General features: G+C 46.2%; 1 protein-coding gene across 1 annotated transcript in view; it reads right to left on the bottom strand.

Annotated features, from left to right (window-relative positions):
- Positions 1-20777, bottom strand: part of LOC126101511 (uncharacterized) — a 936969-nt gene that overhangs the window by 364758 nt on the left and 551434 nt on the right. Inside the window, exons 6-8 of the mRNA XM_049912155.1 lie at positions 13285-13773; positions 11900-13222; positions 11285-11837 (exon numbers count right to left, since the gene is read on the bottom strand). Of these exons, the coding sequence (XP_049768112.1) occupies positions 11285-11837; positions 11900-13222; positions 13285-13773 (2365 nt within the window). The remainder of the gene's footprint in view (positions 1-11284; positions 11838-11899; positions 13223-13284; positions 13774-20777) is intronic.

Genomic DNA, 20777 nt, shown 5'->3' with positions numbered 1-20777 from the left:
ATTTGTTTCCATATGTGAAGGGTTTATTTCAATAGTGATACAAGTCCATTACCTCCACTTTTCTGTCTATAATGCTTCTGAAATTAATGAGCTAAACAAACAGAAAGAAAGGTTCATCTATAGCAAGAAGCCGTATGCTTGAATATTTCTGGTATCTCAACTGCAGATTTTTCAGCTCTCATTTAACTTTAGGACTTTGTATTTCAATATGAACAAAAATGGACTTGTACCACTATTGAAATAAGCCCTTCATATACGATGTTATCTTTTTTTTTCATCGCCTTTATTACCTACTTTGCCAGATTCATTGTTTCTGTTGCCAAATTTAGTGTTACTTTTTCACCAATTTTGGTATTGTTTTTTCGTCACATTGTAGTTTGTTACGCAGAAAATGAACTATTATTTTAAGATTGTCACAAACCCTAGCGTTGAACAAAAAAGGAGTCAAAATAAAATTTCGGTATTTAATCACTGTGACCCCCCCAAGAACCATGGACCTTGCCGTTGGTGGGGAGGCTTGCGTGCCTCAGCGATACAGATAGCCGTACCATAGGTGCAACCACAACGGAGGGGTATCTGTTGAGAGGCCAGACAAACGTGTGGTTCCTGAAGAGGGACAGCAGCCACTCCACTAGTTGCAGGGGCAACAGTCTGGATGATTGACTGATCTGGCCTTGTAACACTAACCAAAACGGCCTTGCTGTGCTGGTACTGCGAACGGCTGAAAGCAAGGGGAAACTACAGCCGTAACTTTTCCCGAGGGCATGCAGCTTTACTGTATGGTTAAATTATGATGGCGTCCTCTTGGGTAAAATATTGCGGAGGTAAAATAGTCCCCCATTCGGATCTCCGGGCGGGGACTACTCAGGAGGACGTCGTTATCAGGAGAAAGAAAACTGGCGTTCTACGGATCGGAGCTTGGAATGTCAGATCCCTTAATCGAGCAGGTAGGTTAGAGAATTTAAAAAGGGAAATGGATAGGTTAAAGTTAGATATAGTGGGAATTAGTGAAGTTCGCTAGCAGGAGGAACAAGACTTGGTCAGGCGAATACACGGTTATAAATACATAATCAAATAGGGGTACTGCAGGAGTCAGTTTAATAATGAATAAAAAATTGGAGTGCGGGTATGTTACTATAAACAGCTTAGTGAACGCATTATTGTGGCCACGATAGACACGAAGCCCACGCCTATTACAGTAGCACAAGTTTATATGAAAACTAGCTCTGCAGATGAAGAAATTGAAGAAATGTATGATGAAATAAAAGAAATTATTCAGGTAGTGAAGGGAGACGAAAATTTAATAGTCATGGCTGACTGGAATACGGTAGTAGGAAAAGGGAGAGAAGGAAACGTAGTAGGTGAATATGGATTGGGGATAAAAAATGAAAGAGGAAGCCACCTGATAGAATTTTGCACAGAGCACAACTTAATCATAGCTAACACTTGGTTCAAGAATCATAAAAGAAGGTTGTATACATGGGAAAAGCCTTGAGATACTGACAGGTTTCAGATAGATTATATAATGGTAAGACAGAGATTTGGGAACCAGATTTTAAATTGTAAGACATTTCCACGGGCAGATGTGGACTCTGACCACAATCTATTGGTTATGGATTGTAGATTAAAATTGAAGAAACTACAGAAAGGTGGGAATTTAAGGAGATGGGACCTGGATAAACTAAAGAACCAGAGGTTGTATATAGTTTCAGGGAGAGCATAAGGGAACAATTGACAGGAATGGGGGAAAGAAATACGGTAGAAGAAGAATGGGTAGCTTTGAGGGATAAAATAGTGAAGGCAGCAGAGGATCAAGTAGGTAAAAAGACGAGGGCTAGTAGAAATTCTTGGGTAACAGAAGAAATATTGAATTTAATTGATGAAAGGAGAAAATATAAAAATGCAGTAAATGAAGCAGGCAAATAGGAATACAAACGTCTCAAAAATGAGATCGACAGGAAGTGCAAAATGGCTAAACAGGGATGGCTATAGGACAAATGTAAGGATGTAGAGGCTTATCTCACTAGGGGTAAGATAGACACTGCCTACAGGAAAATTAAAGAGACCTTTGGAGAAAAGAGAACCACTTGTATGAATATCAAGAGTTCAGATGGAGACCCAGTTCTAAGCAAAGAAGGGAAAGCAGAAAGGTGGAGGGAGTATATAGAGGCTCTATACAAGGGCAATGTACTTGAGGACAATATTATGGAAATGGAAGAGGATGTAGATGAAGATGAAATGGGAGATACGATACTGCGTGACGAGTTTGACAGAGCACTGAAAGACCTAGGTCGAAACAAGGCCCCGGGAGTAGACAACATTCCATTAGAACTACTGACGGCCTTGGGACAGCCAGTTCTGACAAAACTCTATCATCTGGTGAGCAAGATGTATGAGACAGGCGAAATACCCTCAGACTTCAAGAAGAATATAATAATTCTAATCCCCAAGAAAGCAGGTGCTGACAGATGTGAACATTACCGAACAATCAGTTTAATAAGTCATGGATGCAAAATACTAACGCGTATTCTCTACAGACGAATGGAAAAACTGGTAGAAGACGACCTCGGGGAAGATCAGTTTGGATTCCGTAGAAATATGGGAACACGTGAGGCAATACTGACCCTGCGACTGATCTTAGAAGCTAGATTAAGAAAAGAGAAACCTACGTTTCTAGCATTTGTAGACTTATAGAAAGCTTTTGACAATGTTGACTGGAATACTCTCTTTCAAATTCTAAAGGTGGCAGGGGTAAAATACAGGGAGCGAAAGGCTATTTACAATTTGTACAGAAACCAGATGGCAGTTATAAGAGTTGAGGGACATGAAAGATATGCAGTGGTTGGGACAGGAGTGAGACAGGGTGGTAACCTAGCCCCAATGTTATTCAATCTGTATATTGAGCAAGCAGTGAGGGAAACAAAAGAAAAATTCGGAGTGGGTATTAATATCCATGGAGAAAAAAAAAAAACTTTGAGGGTCGCCGATGACATTGTAATTCTGTCAGAGACAGCAAAGGACTTGGAAGAGCAGTTGAACGGAATGGACAGTGTCATGAAAGTAGGATATAAGATGATCAACAAAAACAAAACGAGGATAATGGAATGTAGTCGAGTTAACTCGGGCGATGCTGATGGAATTTGATTAGGAAATGAGACACTTAAAGTAGTAAAGGAGTTTTGCTATTTGGGGAGCAAAAGTAACTGATGATGGTCGAAGTAGACAGGATATAAAATGTAGACTTGCAATGGCAAGGAAAGCGTTTCTGAAGAAGAGAAATTTGTTAACATCGTGTATAGATTTAAGTGTCAGGAAGTCTTTTCTGAAAGTATTTGTATGGAGTGTAGCCATGTATGGAGGTGAAACATGGACGATAACTAGTTTGGACAAGAGGAGAATAGAAGCTTTCGAAATGTGGTGCTACATAAGAATGCTGAAGATTAGATGGGTAGATCACATAATTAATGAGAAGGTATTGAATAGGATTGGGGAGAAGAGAAGTTTGTGGCACAACTTGACTAGAAGAAGGGATCGGTTGGTAGGACATGTTCTGAGGCATCAAGGGATCACCAATTTAGTATTGGAGGGCAGCGTGGAGGGTAAAAATCGTAGAGGAAGACCAAGAGATGAATCACTATACAGATTCAGAAGGATGTAGGTTGTAGTAGGTACTGGGAGATGAAGCTTGCACAGGATAGAGTAGCATGGAGAGCTGCAGCAAACCAGTCTGAGGACTGAAGACCACAACAACAACAACAATAACTGTGAGATAGGAGTATTGGTAAAATGTTAGATTTATAACTGTTTTACACGAGAAAATAACAAATATCACGAGATTTCGTGAAACTCGCCGACTTCGCTTAATTTCGCTAAAAACTGACAATTTCGCCTTATTTTTCGCGTTATCGTTGCTGAGAAATTTTCCTGTCTCTTTTGATACGTTATCCGTACTTTTAATCAGTGTCGTATTCGAATGGTTCAGGTGCAGTACAGTATATCTCTTTACTCCTCGATATTCTTAACATTGTTTATATGCCCAAGTCAGTGCCTCCTGACCATCTCCTCCTCTACGCCGATGACACCCCCATCCTAGCCGTCTACTAGGCTCTCCCAAAACTTCAATAGACAAAGGTGTCCGTAGCATGGGTTAAGAGAGGCTTACAGATTTTATATTACTATGAAATTTTCTTACATTTCTACCAACAGTTGTCTGCGGTTCTAGCAACTAACAGGTTAACATAGCGTGTGTATTTCCCTTTCCCCTTTTGAGAAACATTAATCTGGCCCTTTTCCTGGTTATTTTTGTTTCGTTTCAACAAGGTTTTCTGCACTGTTCTGGTATTTTTGTACTTCAGACTGATTATAAATAAAAATATCTCACAAGGGAATGGTCAGACTTGACATGCCGAAACATGTATTGCTTTTTTTAGCACTGTTACTTAACTGTGCAAAAAGGTCAGTATGCAAAATTGTAGCTGCTGACATGAACTGGAAGTCACCTAAAAAAAATCACGAATATGGATGTGTTTCCCGCTTGGCGCTTGCAGTGACGGCTGGCCACCCCTGGAAATGGCGAGTCGCGAGCGTTGTGCGCATGGTCTGGAAGTGTAACCGTCTTATCGCGGCGTTCACTAAAGAGGAATATCGCTGCGCGGTTTTGGTGGGAAGGGGAAACGAATATTCGTTTCTGTGGTATGCACGTCCTTTTAATTTCTGGTACGTATTTCGAAACATACCGTCCTGAAACTGGTTAGAGATGTGAAAGATGTTCTGTACATGTTCATCTATACTCCGCAAGCCACTTTACGGTGACCATTCAATCTCCCCTCACAGGTGATGGCGAACCCTGTAAATGGTTTGCTGCTTGCCATGGAGATATACCACGGACGCCAAATGAAGTAATCAACAGAAAACACGCGTGGAGACTATGTGTTGTGCGACATGGTTGTTAAACTTCTAGACGAGCATGTAAATGGCGCAGAAATGTGGCTAGAAACAACTGAAAAACTCGATATTGCAGACTGTGACTCTACAGACGGCGAAGACACCGACGAAAGTTGCACTCATGAAGACTCTTCTAGTGATAGTGCCACGTACCATCATCAATTATCTCCGAAATTAACACCAGCAACTACAATTACCTTATCAGACAAAGAAAAAGCGGTGACGTACTGATTGAACGAAAGTGGTAAGAAACGCCTACGTGTCAGTACTGTTCAAAATAAGTATCGCTTTGTCCGTTCTGAACGTGAATTGTATAGATGGAAAAAGGAAGTCGCTGGACGACGTAAGAGTCGACTGGAAATTGCGACGGAGATAAATGCGCGACTTTTTGAGCTATTTACCGATGCCAGACAACAGTAATTTAGTGTCAGCAATACAACTTTGCGTAATTGGGCGTTAGAGATTTCCAATGCGATAGGCGCTAAACAATTTAGAGCTTCTCAAAGTTGGATTAGTCGCTTCAAAAGATCACATAAAATTGTGGCACGAAAAATAACAAAATTTGTATCGAGAAACAGGTCGGAAAATGAAGTGACACAAATCGAAATGATAGAAGCTTTTCTTACGAATGCGTAAAAGTAAGATCTCTAGTTTTAGTGAATCGTACGTGTACAATGCAGATCAGTCAGGTTTTCAAAAAGAAATGCGTACGAAAAGAACACTGTAATTCAAAGGGGAAAAACACATTGAGGCGATTGCGCAGTCCACGGCTGCACTCACCATTCATACACTATAATGCCCATAATTAGTCTGCATGGTTCATTGCTGCCTAAACTATATGTGTGTCTTCAAGAAGCAACTGGACGTTTTGGACCACGTGTCAAAAGAACAATGTTCTACGCAAACAATCTTGCGGTAGACGCATCGAAGTCTGGAAAAATGGGAAATGAAAACGTTACACTTTTCATGCGTCATTCTTTTATTCCGATCTGCGGGAACAAATCCCTTCTCCTAGATTCGTGGTCAGGTCATAAAAGGTCTGAATCATTAAAAGCTGTATTTCGAGCGCACCCTGACAAAGAAGTAGAGATACTTCAGATTCCACCCGGCACGACGAACGTAATCCAACCTTTAGACAGAGAATTTTTCCGTTAGTGGAAGGCATTTTACAGAAAACTAACAGAGAAAATTATTGTGTGCAGTTCACTGCAATTCCCTGTCTATCAACGTGACAATATTCTCAAGCTGCAATCAGTAGTACATGATAAATTTTCCTCCCCACGGTTTCAGAATTTGATTAAATATGCGTGGCACTCCTCGAAATATACTGATACTAGGCCTGATTCATTCCTAACACCAGCCCAGTTTTGTCTGCGGACATCTAACAACGTCTGTGATTCACAGGGTCGTCTTTGCTTGTATGTTCTTGGTGCACAAAAAAACCTAAATTTTGAACATTGTATCAACATTTCGCATTTTTGCGGTAATTACAAGAAATAAAATTTGGACGTGTTCTAAACCGTATATTTATTTGTGTCTATTTCATTGCTATTTGGAAAGAATATTGTAGATAACATGTCAGCCATATTTGCCAACGAATGTTTAAATATCATACGATCGCTTTCACTGGGGGAATCAGCTCTCTCACTGCTGTGGCAAGAGAGCGGCGCGTAGCTAACGCCACCTTGTCCCTAGATGGCGTTGGTATAACGTAGCGAGAGAGGTCAGGGTTGTACAAGAGGCAGTTATAAGCGCGGAAACCATGCGACAATAATGTCTTACTTCATAAAATTGTTTACAGACTTCCAGGTCATGTCAGCAGCTAAAATTCTGCATACAGACTTCTTGCAATGTTAACTCACAGTGGTAAAAAAAGCAACACAGGTTTCGACATGACAAGTCTGACCATTCCCTTGTCAGATAGTTAATTCAAGATGATGACTTTCGTATCCATATTAACAATAGAGAGATAGTTAACTTACACTAATGAAATTTGCTTACCATTTTGCTATCAAAAATGCTACAAAAATTAAATAGATAACTATTGGTAGTTTAAAATGAAATAGATTTCATTCAATTCCTGTTAAATGTAGTTATTGGAGGAACACTCGTTTTCAAAATAACCGTATCAAATATGTAAAAATAGCAATTTTAGAAAATTGCCGCTGCTGGTAAAATTTGTGCGGACGCCTGTGCCAACACCTCTTCCAATCATCTTTTCTAGTACAACTAGTGTGCCCTCAAGATAAAAGATCCTAAACGGAGGCGGCAAAGCACCTGTAACGTTTCCTCTATGACGACACACTAACAATCAGTGAACTCAACCATAAATCACGAACTGACGTTGAAACCCTACCTAGTAATCAACCAACAGAAATGACACAATAGACTAAAACAGTAAAACTAATAACTCGTTAAACATGGAGTAGCAAACCTCCAGCATCTTCCACAGCTACACAGCCTTGATTTCTCCCATCCTCAGCCACACTAATATTGCCTGTCTGCTCCATGAAATTTCTAACACTCTTTCACAATTCTTCAACGCTACGCACACCACCTGGATTTCTGTACCTGCTTACCCTGCCCTAGACGGAGCCTTCGCCAGCTCACGAGTTTCCCCTCACTCCCGATAAGCAACGAACGTCTCTGTACATCTTATATATCTCACAAATTCCACTGTGACAACGTAATTGTTTCTCCTTCAGTTTCCAAAAGTGGTGGCTGCAGTACCTACATCAACACATAACACCAAGCACACTCCAATACAGTCTCCAAGTTGTCTCCCTACGTAAACACTCTCTCCCAGACAATGAAATCCGTCGTCATACTTACTACTCCTATCACGCCTTTCCAATCCCCCGTCCTCCCCCACATCAATCCTCTGCTACTCTAACCTCCTTATGACGTGGCCTGGCCGCGTAAGCCAAATCCCATATTTTACCATCTTCCCTCCTGCATTACACGTCTTCCCTGATACTAACCTGCCTGCATTGACGCCCCTCGCCTTACATCAACATATCATCCTACCTGTCCTCTCCCATATGGTCACCTCCCTGTGCAAGTCCTACCTGTTTTCATTCAACGAAGTACTTCATTAAGTATATCAGTATTTATTTCCAAAGGCCTAAAGTGTCGAACTATCAGCTTAATAATTTCAAAAACTATGTAAGTAAATATTTAAAGGTTATTTGTATAAATTTAAATGATTTTTCTCGAAGAGCGACGTGCTGTATCGCTGCCAGTCCAGTACAATAAAGGCAGAAGTGAACAGACAGCATTAATGACGATTCTGGTATTGCACCAGCGAACCAAAGAGAAGCTGAGATGAGGAGGGGCTGATGGCAAATCTTTACTGCTTCCGTCACTGTTTGACATAGGAAAGGGATATTCCAGAGTGCTACGAAATCGTATGTGCTGTTGTAATGCATGCTTTAACCGGCTGGCCATCAATTTTAATAGTTTCTGTGGGCCTGAGTCTTTCATATAATGTGCCAGTTGTTTATGTAGCAGAGAGCGCCAGAAGTGCATTAGTTGTGATGGATTTATTCACAATAATTTGGTTATTTAGCTCTTGCCGAAGCTGTGTTTGCAGACATTACATACAAGGGCCGCCTTGCATGCAGATAACTGTCGTTTCATATAAACCTGAAAATGCTGTGCATCTCTGTGTCATCGTCAGTGGGTATTCTTTCTCGTTCTATCAAATGTAAACATCTTGGAAGTGATAATTATTATAATAAAATTAGCCTAAAATAGTTTTTCTTGAGTTCCAATCTGACGGGGAAGTGGAAAAATCTGTACACTTTCAGGAAATACTTCTCTGCTTCTTCTTGAATATTGAGGGGGCTTTTAGCAACACGACCTTCGAATCAATGGATAGAGCTGCATTGAGGAACAATATATAGGCGGATGAAGACCACGCTGAGTGGACGAAGGGTAGAAGGCACAATGATGAGTGAATGAGAAGATGGAGATCAGTATCACCAGAGGCTGTAAGCAAGGGGTTTGTCCCAACTACTGTGAACTACTGTGGAAACTAGTGGTGAGTGAAATCAACGAAGAGTTAAATACTAGTGATTACTTGTATACGATTGATCATAGTAACGCTTGAAAAATTAGCTATTACCGCAAGAACAATGGCTAATGTGAACTGAACTTTGAGCAGAACTGGTGCAGGAAACAGGATCTAAAGGTCAGTAACAAGAATATTGCTTTAGTACTGTTCACGACGAAGCATATCCAGGACGCATACTGGAAACTCAATCTTTTCGACGAAACTTTATCAGTAGAGAGGACATTGAAGTACTTAGAAGTAACTCTGGATGCGAAACTATCAAGGACCCCTCACATAAAGAATGTATATTCCAAGGCGAAAGGTGCTCATGTGTACTACAAGGGCCTGTAGGAAAAACTCGCTTCAGACTCCCAGGAGTATGTACAGGATTTTCACCGCTGTAATAAAACCTCTGATAATTTATGGGTCTGCAGTACGGTGGTCGAAACCAGAACAGAAGGTGGCTGCTAAGGAGCTTTGTAAGGTGTGGAGACTCGTCAGGGTAGCCATAACAGGCACAACTGGCAGGCCATCTGGTGCTGGGATGCACACCGTGTTGGCCACGCCACTGTTACACCTTCAGGTTATACTGGAAGCAGTGGCAGGAGCATACAAGTTAAAAACTAGATGTAAGTGGCAGCCTTTGGGTTGTGCAGACTCCCACACCAATGTGGTGAATGTCGTAGATATAGGAATGGTCAGGTAAATGTCAGGTGACCGTACAATAACTTCCAGCTTCTGTAGTAAACCTTGCAGTGTAACGATCGGAATCGGTGGGCAGTAGGAGAACGAGCCATGATACCGTTCATCAGACATAGTCTTGATTACTGACGGATTGAAAACAGACAAAGGTGTTGGGGCCACGGTATATGGGGTACGGCCTAGACCAGAAAGCGCATTCTCTCTAGGGAAGCTGGCCACGTTATTCCAGGCGGGAATATCCGCTATCAGGCTATCCACAGAGGGGAATCTACGTAGGTGCTACAAAGATGGTGGCCAAGGAGTTCAGAAATCTATGTTAGCCCCTGCAACGAGATCAAACATCGTTGCAGAATGCCATTAAGCCTTTATGAGAATAAAGCAACAGAATAAACCTGCCGTGGGTCCCTGGACACTCAGAAATTATTGGCAATAAATAAGTTCTTAAGATGGTGACGAGAGGTTCGACTAGTTCATTTATAGGATCGGAATCTGCCTTAAATATCACTAAGGCGATGGTAAATTCTAAGCTGCGCAGCTCAATCAGGAGGCAGCACGCAGAATTGTGGAGAAAGTCTGTAATCCTACTCTTGAACAGATGTCAAATTAAACTCATGGTAGGACCAATGACTCATCATTGGACCTTTAACACACACCTACACACGATGGGTTTAGAGACAGAAGCCAGTATGTAGGCTATGTGGTGAGGGGGATGAAACCTCACCACACCTAATCTTCCAACTGCAAAGCGTTGGTGGTCAAAAATCACAGAATATTCTGACCATTAATTCCTGAAGAAATTGTGTCTAATAAATATAAGTAGTAAAAGGGCTGCTACTAACATCTAAGGATACTGACTTATTACTTTCGGAGAGAGAGAAACTGCACAATAAATTCAGTTTTGGTGTCGGCAATGGTGGATAAGACCACTACTGTTTTGTCTCTGTGCATAAAGCTATCAACGAATCCTGATTTATGTTTAGCTTTCTGACATATGCTGAAGTTTATGTACTGTTGAGCTGTAAATATTATTCAAACGTCTCCTGCATTGTGCTATTGTCGCTACTGTACAGAATATTATCACATCAGCACCTCCAATAGTTCTCTACAGGGAATGCTGAGTAGTAATGTCCAGCAAGTCCTTCTGCTTCTCATGTTTGTGCACCAGATGGCAGGGAGTCTCATTCAGTGATCTGTCACAATGTTATACTAAGCAAGGAGCTGCTCTGTTAACACACAGGGCTTGTTTCTGCCAGTGGGTCAGTTCAAACCCCCATTGTATCACCCAGATTTACGTCCTCCGTGATTACACTAAGGCAAACGATGAGATGGCTACTATGAATGGGCATGACAGTATCCTTAACATCTTACCCCAGTTGGAACCTGTGACCATCATTAAATCGTCAATAACGGGACGTTGAACACAAATCTCGCATTTTTCGTCATATTGTTAATAAAAATAAATATGTCATTGAACATGGGTTATTTATCTCAAAGTAGCCAGCCTATAACCCTCCACCATCTCAACGACATACACTGTAGAGGTTCGGGATACCCCAAGGAGTGAGGAAGGCCCACGGCGCTCACCAGTTGTTGACGTAGAGCGGGTCGAAGGAGGCGTCCTTGGGGATGGGCGGCGCGGCGCCGGCGTCGGCGTCAGCTGGGTCGAGTAGCAGGCGCAGGTGCTGGCAGAGGATGCGCAGCAGCTCCAGGTTGTAGGCGGAGCGCGGCGTGGCACCGCAGGCGCGGAAGACGCGCACCACGCCGTCCCCCAGCCAGCCGGCGCACTGCCGATGCACCGCCGCCAGCAGCAGCGTCTTGCCGCTGCCCGGGCCGCCGCGCACCACCACTGGCGGGTGTCGGCCTGCAACACGACCACTCAACTCGATCACGTGCACCACACCGTCCCCCAGCCAGCCGGCGCAGTGCCGGCGCACCACCGCCAGCAGCAGCGTCTTGCCACTGCCCGGGCCGCCGCGCACCACCACTGGTGGGTGTCGGCCTGCAACACGACCACTCAACTCGATCACGTGCACCACACCGTCCCCCAGCCAGCCGGCGCACTGCCGGTGCACCGCCGCCAGCAGCAGCGTCTTGCCGCTGCCCGGGCCACCGCGCACCACCACTGGCGGTTGCCGCCCTGCAACACAACCACTCAACTCGATCACGTGCACCACACCGTCCCCCAGCCAGCCGGCGCACTGCCGGTGCACCGCCGCCAGAGCAGCGTCTTGCCGCTGCCCTGGCCGCCGCGCACCACCACTGGCGGGTGTCGGCCTGCAACACGACCACTCAACTCGATCACGTGCACCACACCGTCCCCCAGCCAGCCGGCGCACTGCCGGTGCACCACCGCCAGCAGCAGCGTCTTGCCGCTGCCCGGGCCCGGGCCGCCGCGCACCACCACTGACGGGTGTCGGCCTGCAACACGACCACTCAACTCGATCACGTGCACCACACCGTCCCCCAGCCAGCCGGCGCAATGCCGGTGCACCGCCGCCAGCAGCAGCGTCTTGCCGCTGCCCGGGCCGCCGCGCACCACCACTGACGGGTGTCGGCCTGCAACACGACCACTCAACTCGATCACGTGCACCACACCGTCCCCCAGCCAGCCGGCGCACTGCCGGTGCACCGCCGCCAGCAGCAGCGTCTTGCCGCTGCCCAGGCCGCCGCGCACCACCACTGGCGGGTGTCGGCCTGCAACACGACCACTCAACTCGATCACGTGCACCACACCGTCTCCCAGCCAGCCGGTGCACTGCCGGTGCACCACCGCCAGCAGCAGCGTCTTGCCGCTGCCCGGGCCGCCGCGCACCACCACTGACGGGTGTCGGCCTGCAACACGACCACTCAACTCGATCACGTGCACCACACCGTCCCCCAGCCAGCTGGCGCACTGCCGGTGCACCGCCGCCAGCAGCAGCGTCTTGCCGCTGCCCGGGCCGCCGCGCACCACCACTGACGGGTGTCGGCCTGCAACACGACCACTCAACTCGATCACGTGCACCACACCGTCCCCCAGCCAGCCGGCGCACTGCCGGTGCACCGCCGCCAGCAGCAGCGTCTTGCCGCTGCCCGGGCCGCCGCGCACCACCACTGGCGGGTGTCGGCCTGCAACACGACCACTCAACTCGATCACGTGCACCACACCGTCCCCCAGCCAGCCGGTGCACTGCCGGTGCACCACCGCCAGCAGCAGCGTCTTGCCGCTGCCCGGGCCGCTGCGCACCACCACTGACGGGTGTCGGCCTGCAACACGACCACTCAACTCGATCACGTGCACCACACCGTCCCCCAGCCAGCTGGCGCACTGCCGGTGCACCGCCGCCAGCAGCAGCGTCTTGCCGCTGCCCAGGCCGCCGCGCACCACCACTGGTGGGTGTCGGCCTGCAACACGACCACTCAACTCGATCACGTGCACCACACCGTCCCCCAGCCAGCCGGCGCACTGCCGGTGCACCGCCGCCAGCAGCAGCGTCTTGCCGCTGCCCGGGCCGCCGCGCACCACCACTGGCGGTTGCCGCCCTGCAACACAACCACTCAACTCGATCACGTGCACCACACCGTCCCCCAGCCAGCCGGCGCACTGCCGGTGCACCGCCGCCAGAGCAGCGTCTTGCCGCTGCCCGGGCCGCCGCGCACCACCACTGGCGTGTGTCGGCCTGCAACACGACCACTCAACTCGATCACGTGCATCACACCGTCCCCCAGCCAGCCGGCGCACTGCCGGTGCACCACCGCCAGCAGCAGCGTCTTGCCGCTGCCCGGGCGGCCGTGCACCACCACTGACGGCTGTCGGCCTGCAACACGACCACTCAACTCGATCACATGCACCACACCGTCCCCCAGCCAGCCGGCGCACTGCCGGTGCACCGCCGCCAGCAGCAGCGTCTTGCTGCTGCTCGGGCCGCCGCGCACCACCACTGGCAGATGCCGCCCTGCAACATGACCACTCAACTCGATCACGTGCACCACACCATCCCCCAGCCAGCTGGCACACTGCCGGTGCACCGCCGCCAACAGCAGCGTCTTGCCGCTGCCCGGGCCGCCGCGCACCACCACTGGCGGGTGCCGCCCTGCAACATGACCACTCAACTCGATCACATGCACCACACCGTCCCCCAGCCAGCTGGTGCACTGCCGGTGCACCGCCGCCAGCAGCAGCGTCTTGCCGCTGCCCGGGCCGCCGCGAACCACCACTGGCAGATGCCGCCCTGCAACACTACCACTCAACTCGATCAAGTGCACCACACCGTCCCCCAGCCAGCCGGCGCACTGCCGGTGCACCGCCGCCAGCAGCAGCATCTTGCCGCTGCCGGGCTGCCGCGCATCACCACTGGCTGGTGCCGCCCTTCAACATGACTGCTCTACTGGAATGGCACTGAAGGGGACACTGTACATCAAATTCGTTGAAATCTGACATTTTCTGTTTTCTGCTCTATAATGTACTTTGGACTTTCCTGAACATATTGGTGTAAAATACAGGGTGATTCAAAAAGAATACCACAACTTTAAAAATGTGTATTTAATGAAAGAAACATAATATAACCTTCTGTTATACATCATTACAAAGAGTATTTAAAAAGTTTTTTTTTCACTCAAAAACTAGTTCAGAGATGTTCAATATGGCCCCCTCCAGACACTCGAGCAATATCAACCCGATACTCCAACTCGTTCCACACTCTCTGTAGCATATCAGGCATAACAGTTTGGATAGCTGCTGTTATTTCTCGTTTCAAATCATCAATGGTGGCTGGGAGAGGTGGCCGAAACACCATATCCTTAACATACCTCCATAAGAAAAAATCGCAGTGGGTAAGATCAGGGCTTGTTGGAGGCCGGTGATGAAGTGCTCTGTCACGGGCTGTCTGGCGGCCGATCCATCGCCTCGGGTAGTTGACGTTCAGGTAGTTACGGACAGATAAGTGCCAATGTGGTGGCGCTCCATCCTGCTGAAATATGATTTGTTGTGCTTCTTGTTTGAGCTGAGGGAACAGCCAATTCTCTAAAATCTCCAGATACTGTAGTCCAGCTACAGTAGCACCTTCGAAGAAAAAGGGACCAAAAACTTTATTGGCTGAAATGGCACAGAAAACGTTCACCTTAGGCGAGTCACGTTCATACTGAGTTGTTTCCTGCGGATTCTCGTCGATTCACTTCTGCTGTACTCAATAACACAAAAAGCTTTCTGTTGAGCGGTCGCGATCTTAGCATCAACTGACGCTGACGCCTAGTCAACAGCGCCTCAAGCGAACAAATGTACAACTAAATGAAACTTTATAGCTCCCTTAATTCGCCGACAGATAGTGCTTAGCTCTGCCTTTTGTCGTTGCAGAGTTTTAAATTCCTAAAGTTGTGGTATTCTTTTTGAATCACCCTGTACATTAAATTCAGACAGTTGTGAGACCTTCCAATAATATTTTGAATGTTGACGTGTGACTGTCAAGTTTCGTGGCTACGAATATACTGCCACAGTTGAGCAGTCATATCTTAGGAACTACACAGTCTAGAAGGCTGTGAATTGCTTTGTTTTGTTCCTACTGATACGTATCAGAAGTTGGCATTACGAATGAACCTAAAAACCAAGCTGCGTAACACAAAACTGTCTTGACGGCAAGACAATAAAATGTGCCAGAAAACTAACGGACAAAGTAATTGATGAATTACAGGACTATTATAGGGAGGTCATTAGAGATAACTGTGACAATTTAGAGAAGATGAAAAGAGCTGTGTGGAGCACTTTCATTCATCGAATATCAATGGATGAAAAGCGATTTCATGCTTTGTGTCCACCTCCACCAAACACTTATTGTAAATATAGGCAAGCTGAATTTTCTGGCACCCTACATGAATTTAAACATAACATTCTCTTCCCTTGGCAGTAATGGAGGCAATCAAACCTATTTACAGAGATTTGGCAAATCCTGAGCTACTAAAGAAGTGTTGACATGGGAAGACCCAGAATGTGAACGAGTCCTTCTGCTGTGGTGCTGTGTGCCTAAAAATGTATTTGTTGGCCTTATGACTAAGGTTAGCAGTGTCTGATGCTGTAATTTAATGGTGGAAACTATGAGAGAATTAAGGTTCTGGAGAAGTTAAGGTAAGATTTGGACAGAACACAGATAAAGGACTGCAGGAACTCGATGAGCTTCGTGTACGTGAAGCAAATGACAAAAGGAGCAAGAAAGAAAAGGAGGAGGCAAGCACTGCGCTGTTGCGAAACTGAAGAAGACACATACTATGGGCCAGAACAAGTCTAGTGCATAAAAGACACAGAAATGTAAGTCTGTACAAGAATTTGTAATAAAATAAGTATTAAACCTCAATATCTCTAACTACATTTTTTGCAATAAATGACCCGTTTTCTAAAAAAGTATTGATGGTAGAGACATGAAATTTTAACAGTATGCCAAGTGTGGGAGTCAACACATATGGAGCTAGAATGATTACAGTATCCTGAGTTGCTTTGTTTCTACGTTCATTTATTTACAAAATTATGTCAAAAAATTAAGTGTTTGAAAAAAAAAGGACAGCGTGCCCCACAATACAATTTTAGTGATAATTTTAGTTCAGTGATCTAGGAAGGTGTGTTCTATAATCATGGAAAATCGTAAGTTGGTGTCTAAAAAAGCATCCTTGTCTGCTCACTGGCCAACTGGCAGGCATTAACAGTGCAGTGGCAGGAGGGGGGGGGGGATAGAAAGTGGGTATGAGGCCCTTGCAACATGACTTCTCCACTGGAATTATTCATCATCAACATGCTTGCTGCTGCCAGGGGAACCACAGACCAACAGTGGTGCATGTCTCCTTGCAACAGGGCCATATGCCACCCATTGCAATTGGCCCACCATAATCGAATGGCTCAATATCAACACAGAACATGTACACTACACAGTCCCTCTGCCCTAGCCAGCTGGTCAGTGTACCACTGCCTACAGTCATTCCTGATGATGATGATGATGATGTTTGGTTTGTGGGGCGCTCAACTGCGTGGTTATCAGCGCCCGTACAATGACCCAATCGTTGCTCAGTCCAATTTCGCCACTTTCCTGGATGATGATGAAATGATGAGGACAACACAAACACCCAGTCATCTCGAGGCAGGTGAAAATCCCTGACCCCGCCGGGAATCGAACCCGGGACCCCGTGCTCGGGAAGCGAGAACGCTACCGCGAGACCACGAGCGGCGGTACAGTCATTCCTCACCACTGCCAAAGCTGTCCTATACCTTCATTAGTAAAACGACTGTTTTGCTGCAACAGTTCAACAGTAATACAGAACATGCAAACCACTCATGCATACCACTGTTGTACTGCCATGAGAATCCTTATCTTGCCACTGCCTGCACTGTTGTGCAAAACAAAACTGGGGTTGGGGGGGGGGGGGGGGGGTAGAGTAACGGTGCGTGACCCTGCAATATGAGAACTCTACTGGACTCGGTCATCACCAACATGCAACACATGTACGCCACCTTACCCCAGATGGCTGGCTTCATGGGCAATCCACAACTGCTCACGGCCACGCCTTGCCGCTGGCCAGGCTGCTGCACACGACCACTGCCTTCCACCCACCCAGGCTGCCATACACTACCACCAAGGGGCGAAGCCCAACAACATGACACCTCTGCTGGGATACTACAACACCAATACAGGACATGTTCACCAGTCCTCATGGGCTAGGGGTGGTAATCAAACTGTCATTGATCCAGGTTTCGAATCCCGCCACTGCTTAAATTTTGATTAATAATCAGCATTGGCGGCCTCATTCTGCCAACAGCCTTGTCAAAGATGGCAGAGGAATGGACGGAGGTTCAGGGCACTCTCTTGTGCTAGGGGTGGGAAACTGCCCCTAAAAGTGGAAGAATCACCAATGATGATGCAGAAGGCCAATGAGGATGCAGAAGGCATGAAAACCACTGCATTAAACGTACGTAACGTTTATCCACAGAGCATGTGCCCTGTAATTGAATACGTGTCATGATGACCTCTCCATTGGCAAAAGATTCCGGAACAGTCCTCCATTCGGATCTCCTGGAGGGGACTGCCAAGGGGAGGCGACAATGAGAAAAAGATTCAGTAATCAACGAAAGGATAACGTTCTACAGCCGGCCGTTGTAGCCGAGCGGTTCTAGGCGTTTCACTCCGGAACCGCGCTGCTGCTACGACCGCAAGTTCGAATCCTGCCGCGGGCATGGATGTGTGTGATGTCCTTAGGTTAGTTAGGTTTAAGTAGTTCTAAGTCTAGGGTACTGATGACCTCAGATGTTAAGTCCCATAGTGCTTAGAGCCATTTTTTGAACGTTCTACACGTGGGGGCGTAGAATGTCAGAAACTTGAACGTGGTACCAGAAAATATGAAAAGGGAAATGCAAGGCCTCGCTCTAGATATAGTACTGGTCCGTGGAGTGAAATGGAAAGAAAGCAAGGATTTCTGGTCAGACCAGTGTGGTGTAATATAAACAGCAGCAGAAAATGGTGTAACGTGAGTAGGATTCGTTATGAATAGAAAGGTAGGACAGAGCGTGTGTAACTGTGAAAAGTTCATTGATAGGGTTGTTCTTATCAGAATCGACAGCAAACAAACACCAAAAATGATACCAGAATGAGATTTTCACTCTGCAGTGGAGTGTGCGCTGATATGAAATTTCCCGGCAGATTAAAACTGTGTGCCGGACCGAGACTCGAACTCGGGACCTTTGCCTTTCGCGGGCAAGTGCTCTACCACTGAGCTACCCGAGCACGACTAACGCCCCGTCCTCACAACTTTAGCTGCAAAGTGAAAATCTCATTCTGGAAACATCTCCAAGACTGTGGCTACGCCATGTCTCCGCAATATCCTTTCTTTCAGGAGTGCTAGTTCTGCTAGGTTCACACGACAGCTTCTGTGAAGTTTGGAAGGTAGGGGACGAGGTACAGGCAGAAGTAAAGCTGTGAGGACGGGGCGTGAGTCATGCTCGGGTAGCTCAGTGGTAGAGCACTTGCCCGCGAAAGGCAAAGGTCCCGAGTTCGAGTCTTGGTCCGGCACACAGTTTTCATCTGCCAGGAAGTTTCACCAACAGTGATAATTCAGGTATACACGCCGACATCGTAAGCAGAAGAGGAAGAGATAGAAAAAGTAAATGAGGATACTGAAACGTTAATACAGCACATTAAGGGAGATGAAAATCTAATAATCATGGGGGACTGGAATGCAGTTGTAGGGGAAGGCGTAGAACAAAAGGTTATAGGAGAATATGGGCTTCGGATATGACAGAGAAGTAAGACTAAGTGAGTTCTGTAATAAATTTCAGCTAGTAATACCGAATGTTCAAGAATCACAAGAGGAGGTATACTTGGAAAAGGCCAGGTGATATGGGAAGATTTCGATTAATCACGGTCGGACAGAGATTCTGAAATCAGATACTCGACTGTAAGGCGTATCCAGGAGCAGATATAGACTCAGAACTCAAATAGTAGTGATCAACAGTAGCCTAAAGTTTAAGACATTAGTCAGGAGGATCAATACGCAAAGAAGTGGGATATGGAAGTACTAAGGAATGACAAGATACGCTTGAAGATACGCTTGAAGATCTCTAAGCCTATAGATACAGCAATAAGGAATAGCTCAGTTGGCAGCACAGTTCTCTAAAAAGGGCCATCACTGAAGTTGGAAAGAAAAAAATAGTTACAAAGAAGGTAACTGCGAAGAAACAATAGATAACGGGAGAAATACTTCAGTTGACCGACGAACGGAGGAAGTACAAAAATGTTCAGGGAAATACAGGAATACAGAAATACAAGTCGCTGAGAAATGAAATAAATAGGAAGTGCAGGGAAGTTACGACAAAATGGCTGCATGAAAAATGTGAACAAAACGAAAAAGAAATGATTGTCCGAAGGACAGACTTAGCATATAGGAAATCAAAACAACCTTCGACGACATTAACAGCAAGGGTGGTAATATTAAGAGTGCAACGGGAATTCCACTGTTAAATGCAGAGGAGAGACCTTGTAGGTGAAAAGAAGTACACTGAAGGCTTCTATGAAGTTTAGGATTTGTCTGATGGGATAGAAAACGGTAGGGGCGCCAGTATTAGTACCAGAATTTAAAAGAGCTTTGGAGGACTTAAGATCAAATAAGGCAGAAGGGATAGAAAATTACCCATCGGAATTTCTAAAATCATTGGGGGAAGTGGTAACAAAACGATTATTCACGTTGGTGTGTAGAATGTATGAGTCTGGCGACATGCCATCTGACTTCCGGAAAAATATCATCCACAAAATTCCGAAGATTGCAAGAGCTGTCAAGTGCGAGAACTATGGCACAATCAGCTTAACAGCTCATGCATCCAAGTTGCTAACATAAATAATATACAGAAGAATAGAAAAGAAAATTGAGGATGTGCTAGATGACGACTGGTTTGGCGTTAGAAAAGGTAAAGTCACGAGAGAGGTGATTCTGACGTTGCGCTTGATAATGGAAGCAAGGTTAAAGAAAAATCAAGACACGTCCGTAGGATTTGTCCACCTGGAAAAAGTTGTCGATACTGTAAAATGATGCAAGATGTTCGAAATTCTGAGAAAAATAGGGGTTAGCTATAGGGAGAGACGGGTCATGTACAATATGTACAACAACCAAGAGGGAATACTAAGAGTGGTCGGCCAAGAACGAAGTGCTCGGATTAAAAAGGGTGTAAGACAGGGCTGTAGTCTTTCACCCCTACTGTTCAATCTGTCCATTGAAGAAGCAGTGATTGAAATAAAAGAAAGGTTCAGGAGTGGAGTTAAAATTCGAGGTGAAAGGATATCAATGATACGATTCGCTGACGACATTACTATCCGGAGTGTGGTGTCACCGCCAGACACCACACTTGCTAGGCGGTAGCTTTTAAATCGGCCGCGGTCCGTTAGTATACGTCGGACCCGCGTGTCGCCACTGTCAATGATAGCAGACCGAGCGCCGCCACACGGCAGGTCTAGAGACAGATCCTAGCACTCGCCCCAGTTGTACAGCAGACTTTGCTAGCGATGCTACATTGACAAATACGCTCTCATTTGCCGAGACGATAGTTAGCATAGCCTTCAGCTACGTCATTTGCTAC

The sequence above is a fragment of the Schistocerca cancellata genome, chromosome 9 (genome assembly GCF_023864275.1).
Source record: "Schistocerca cancellata isolate TAMUIC-IGC-003103 chromosome 9, iqSchCanc2.1, whole genome shotgun sequence".
Lineage (NCBI taxonomy): Eukaryota > Metazoa > Arthropoda > Insecta > Orthoptera > Acrididae > Schistocerca > Schistocerca cancellata.
This window is presented reverse-complemented; position numbering and strand designations above follow the sequence as displayed.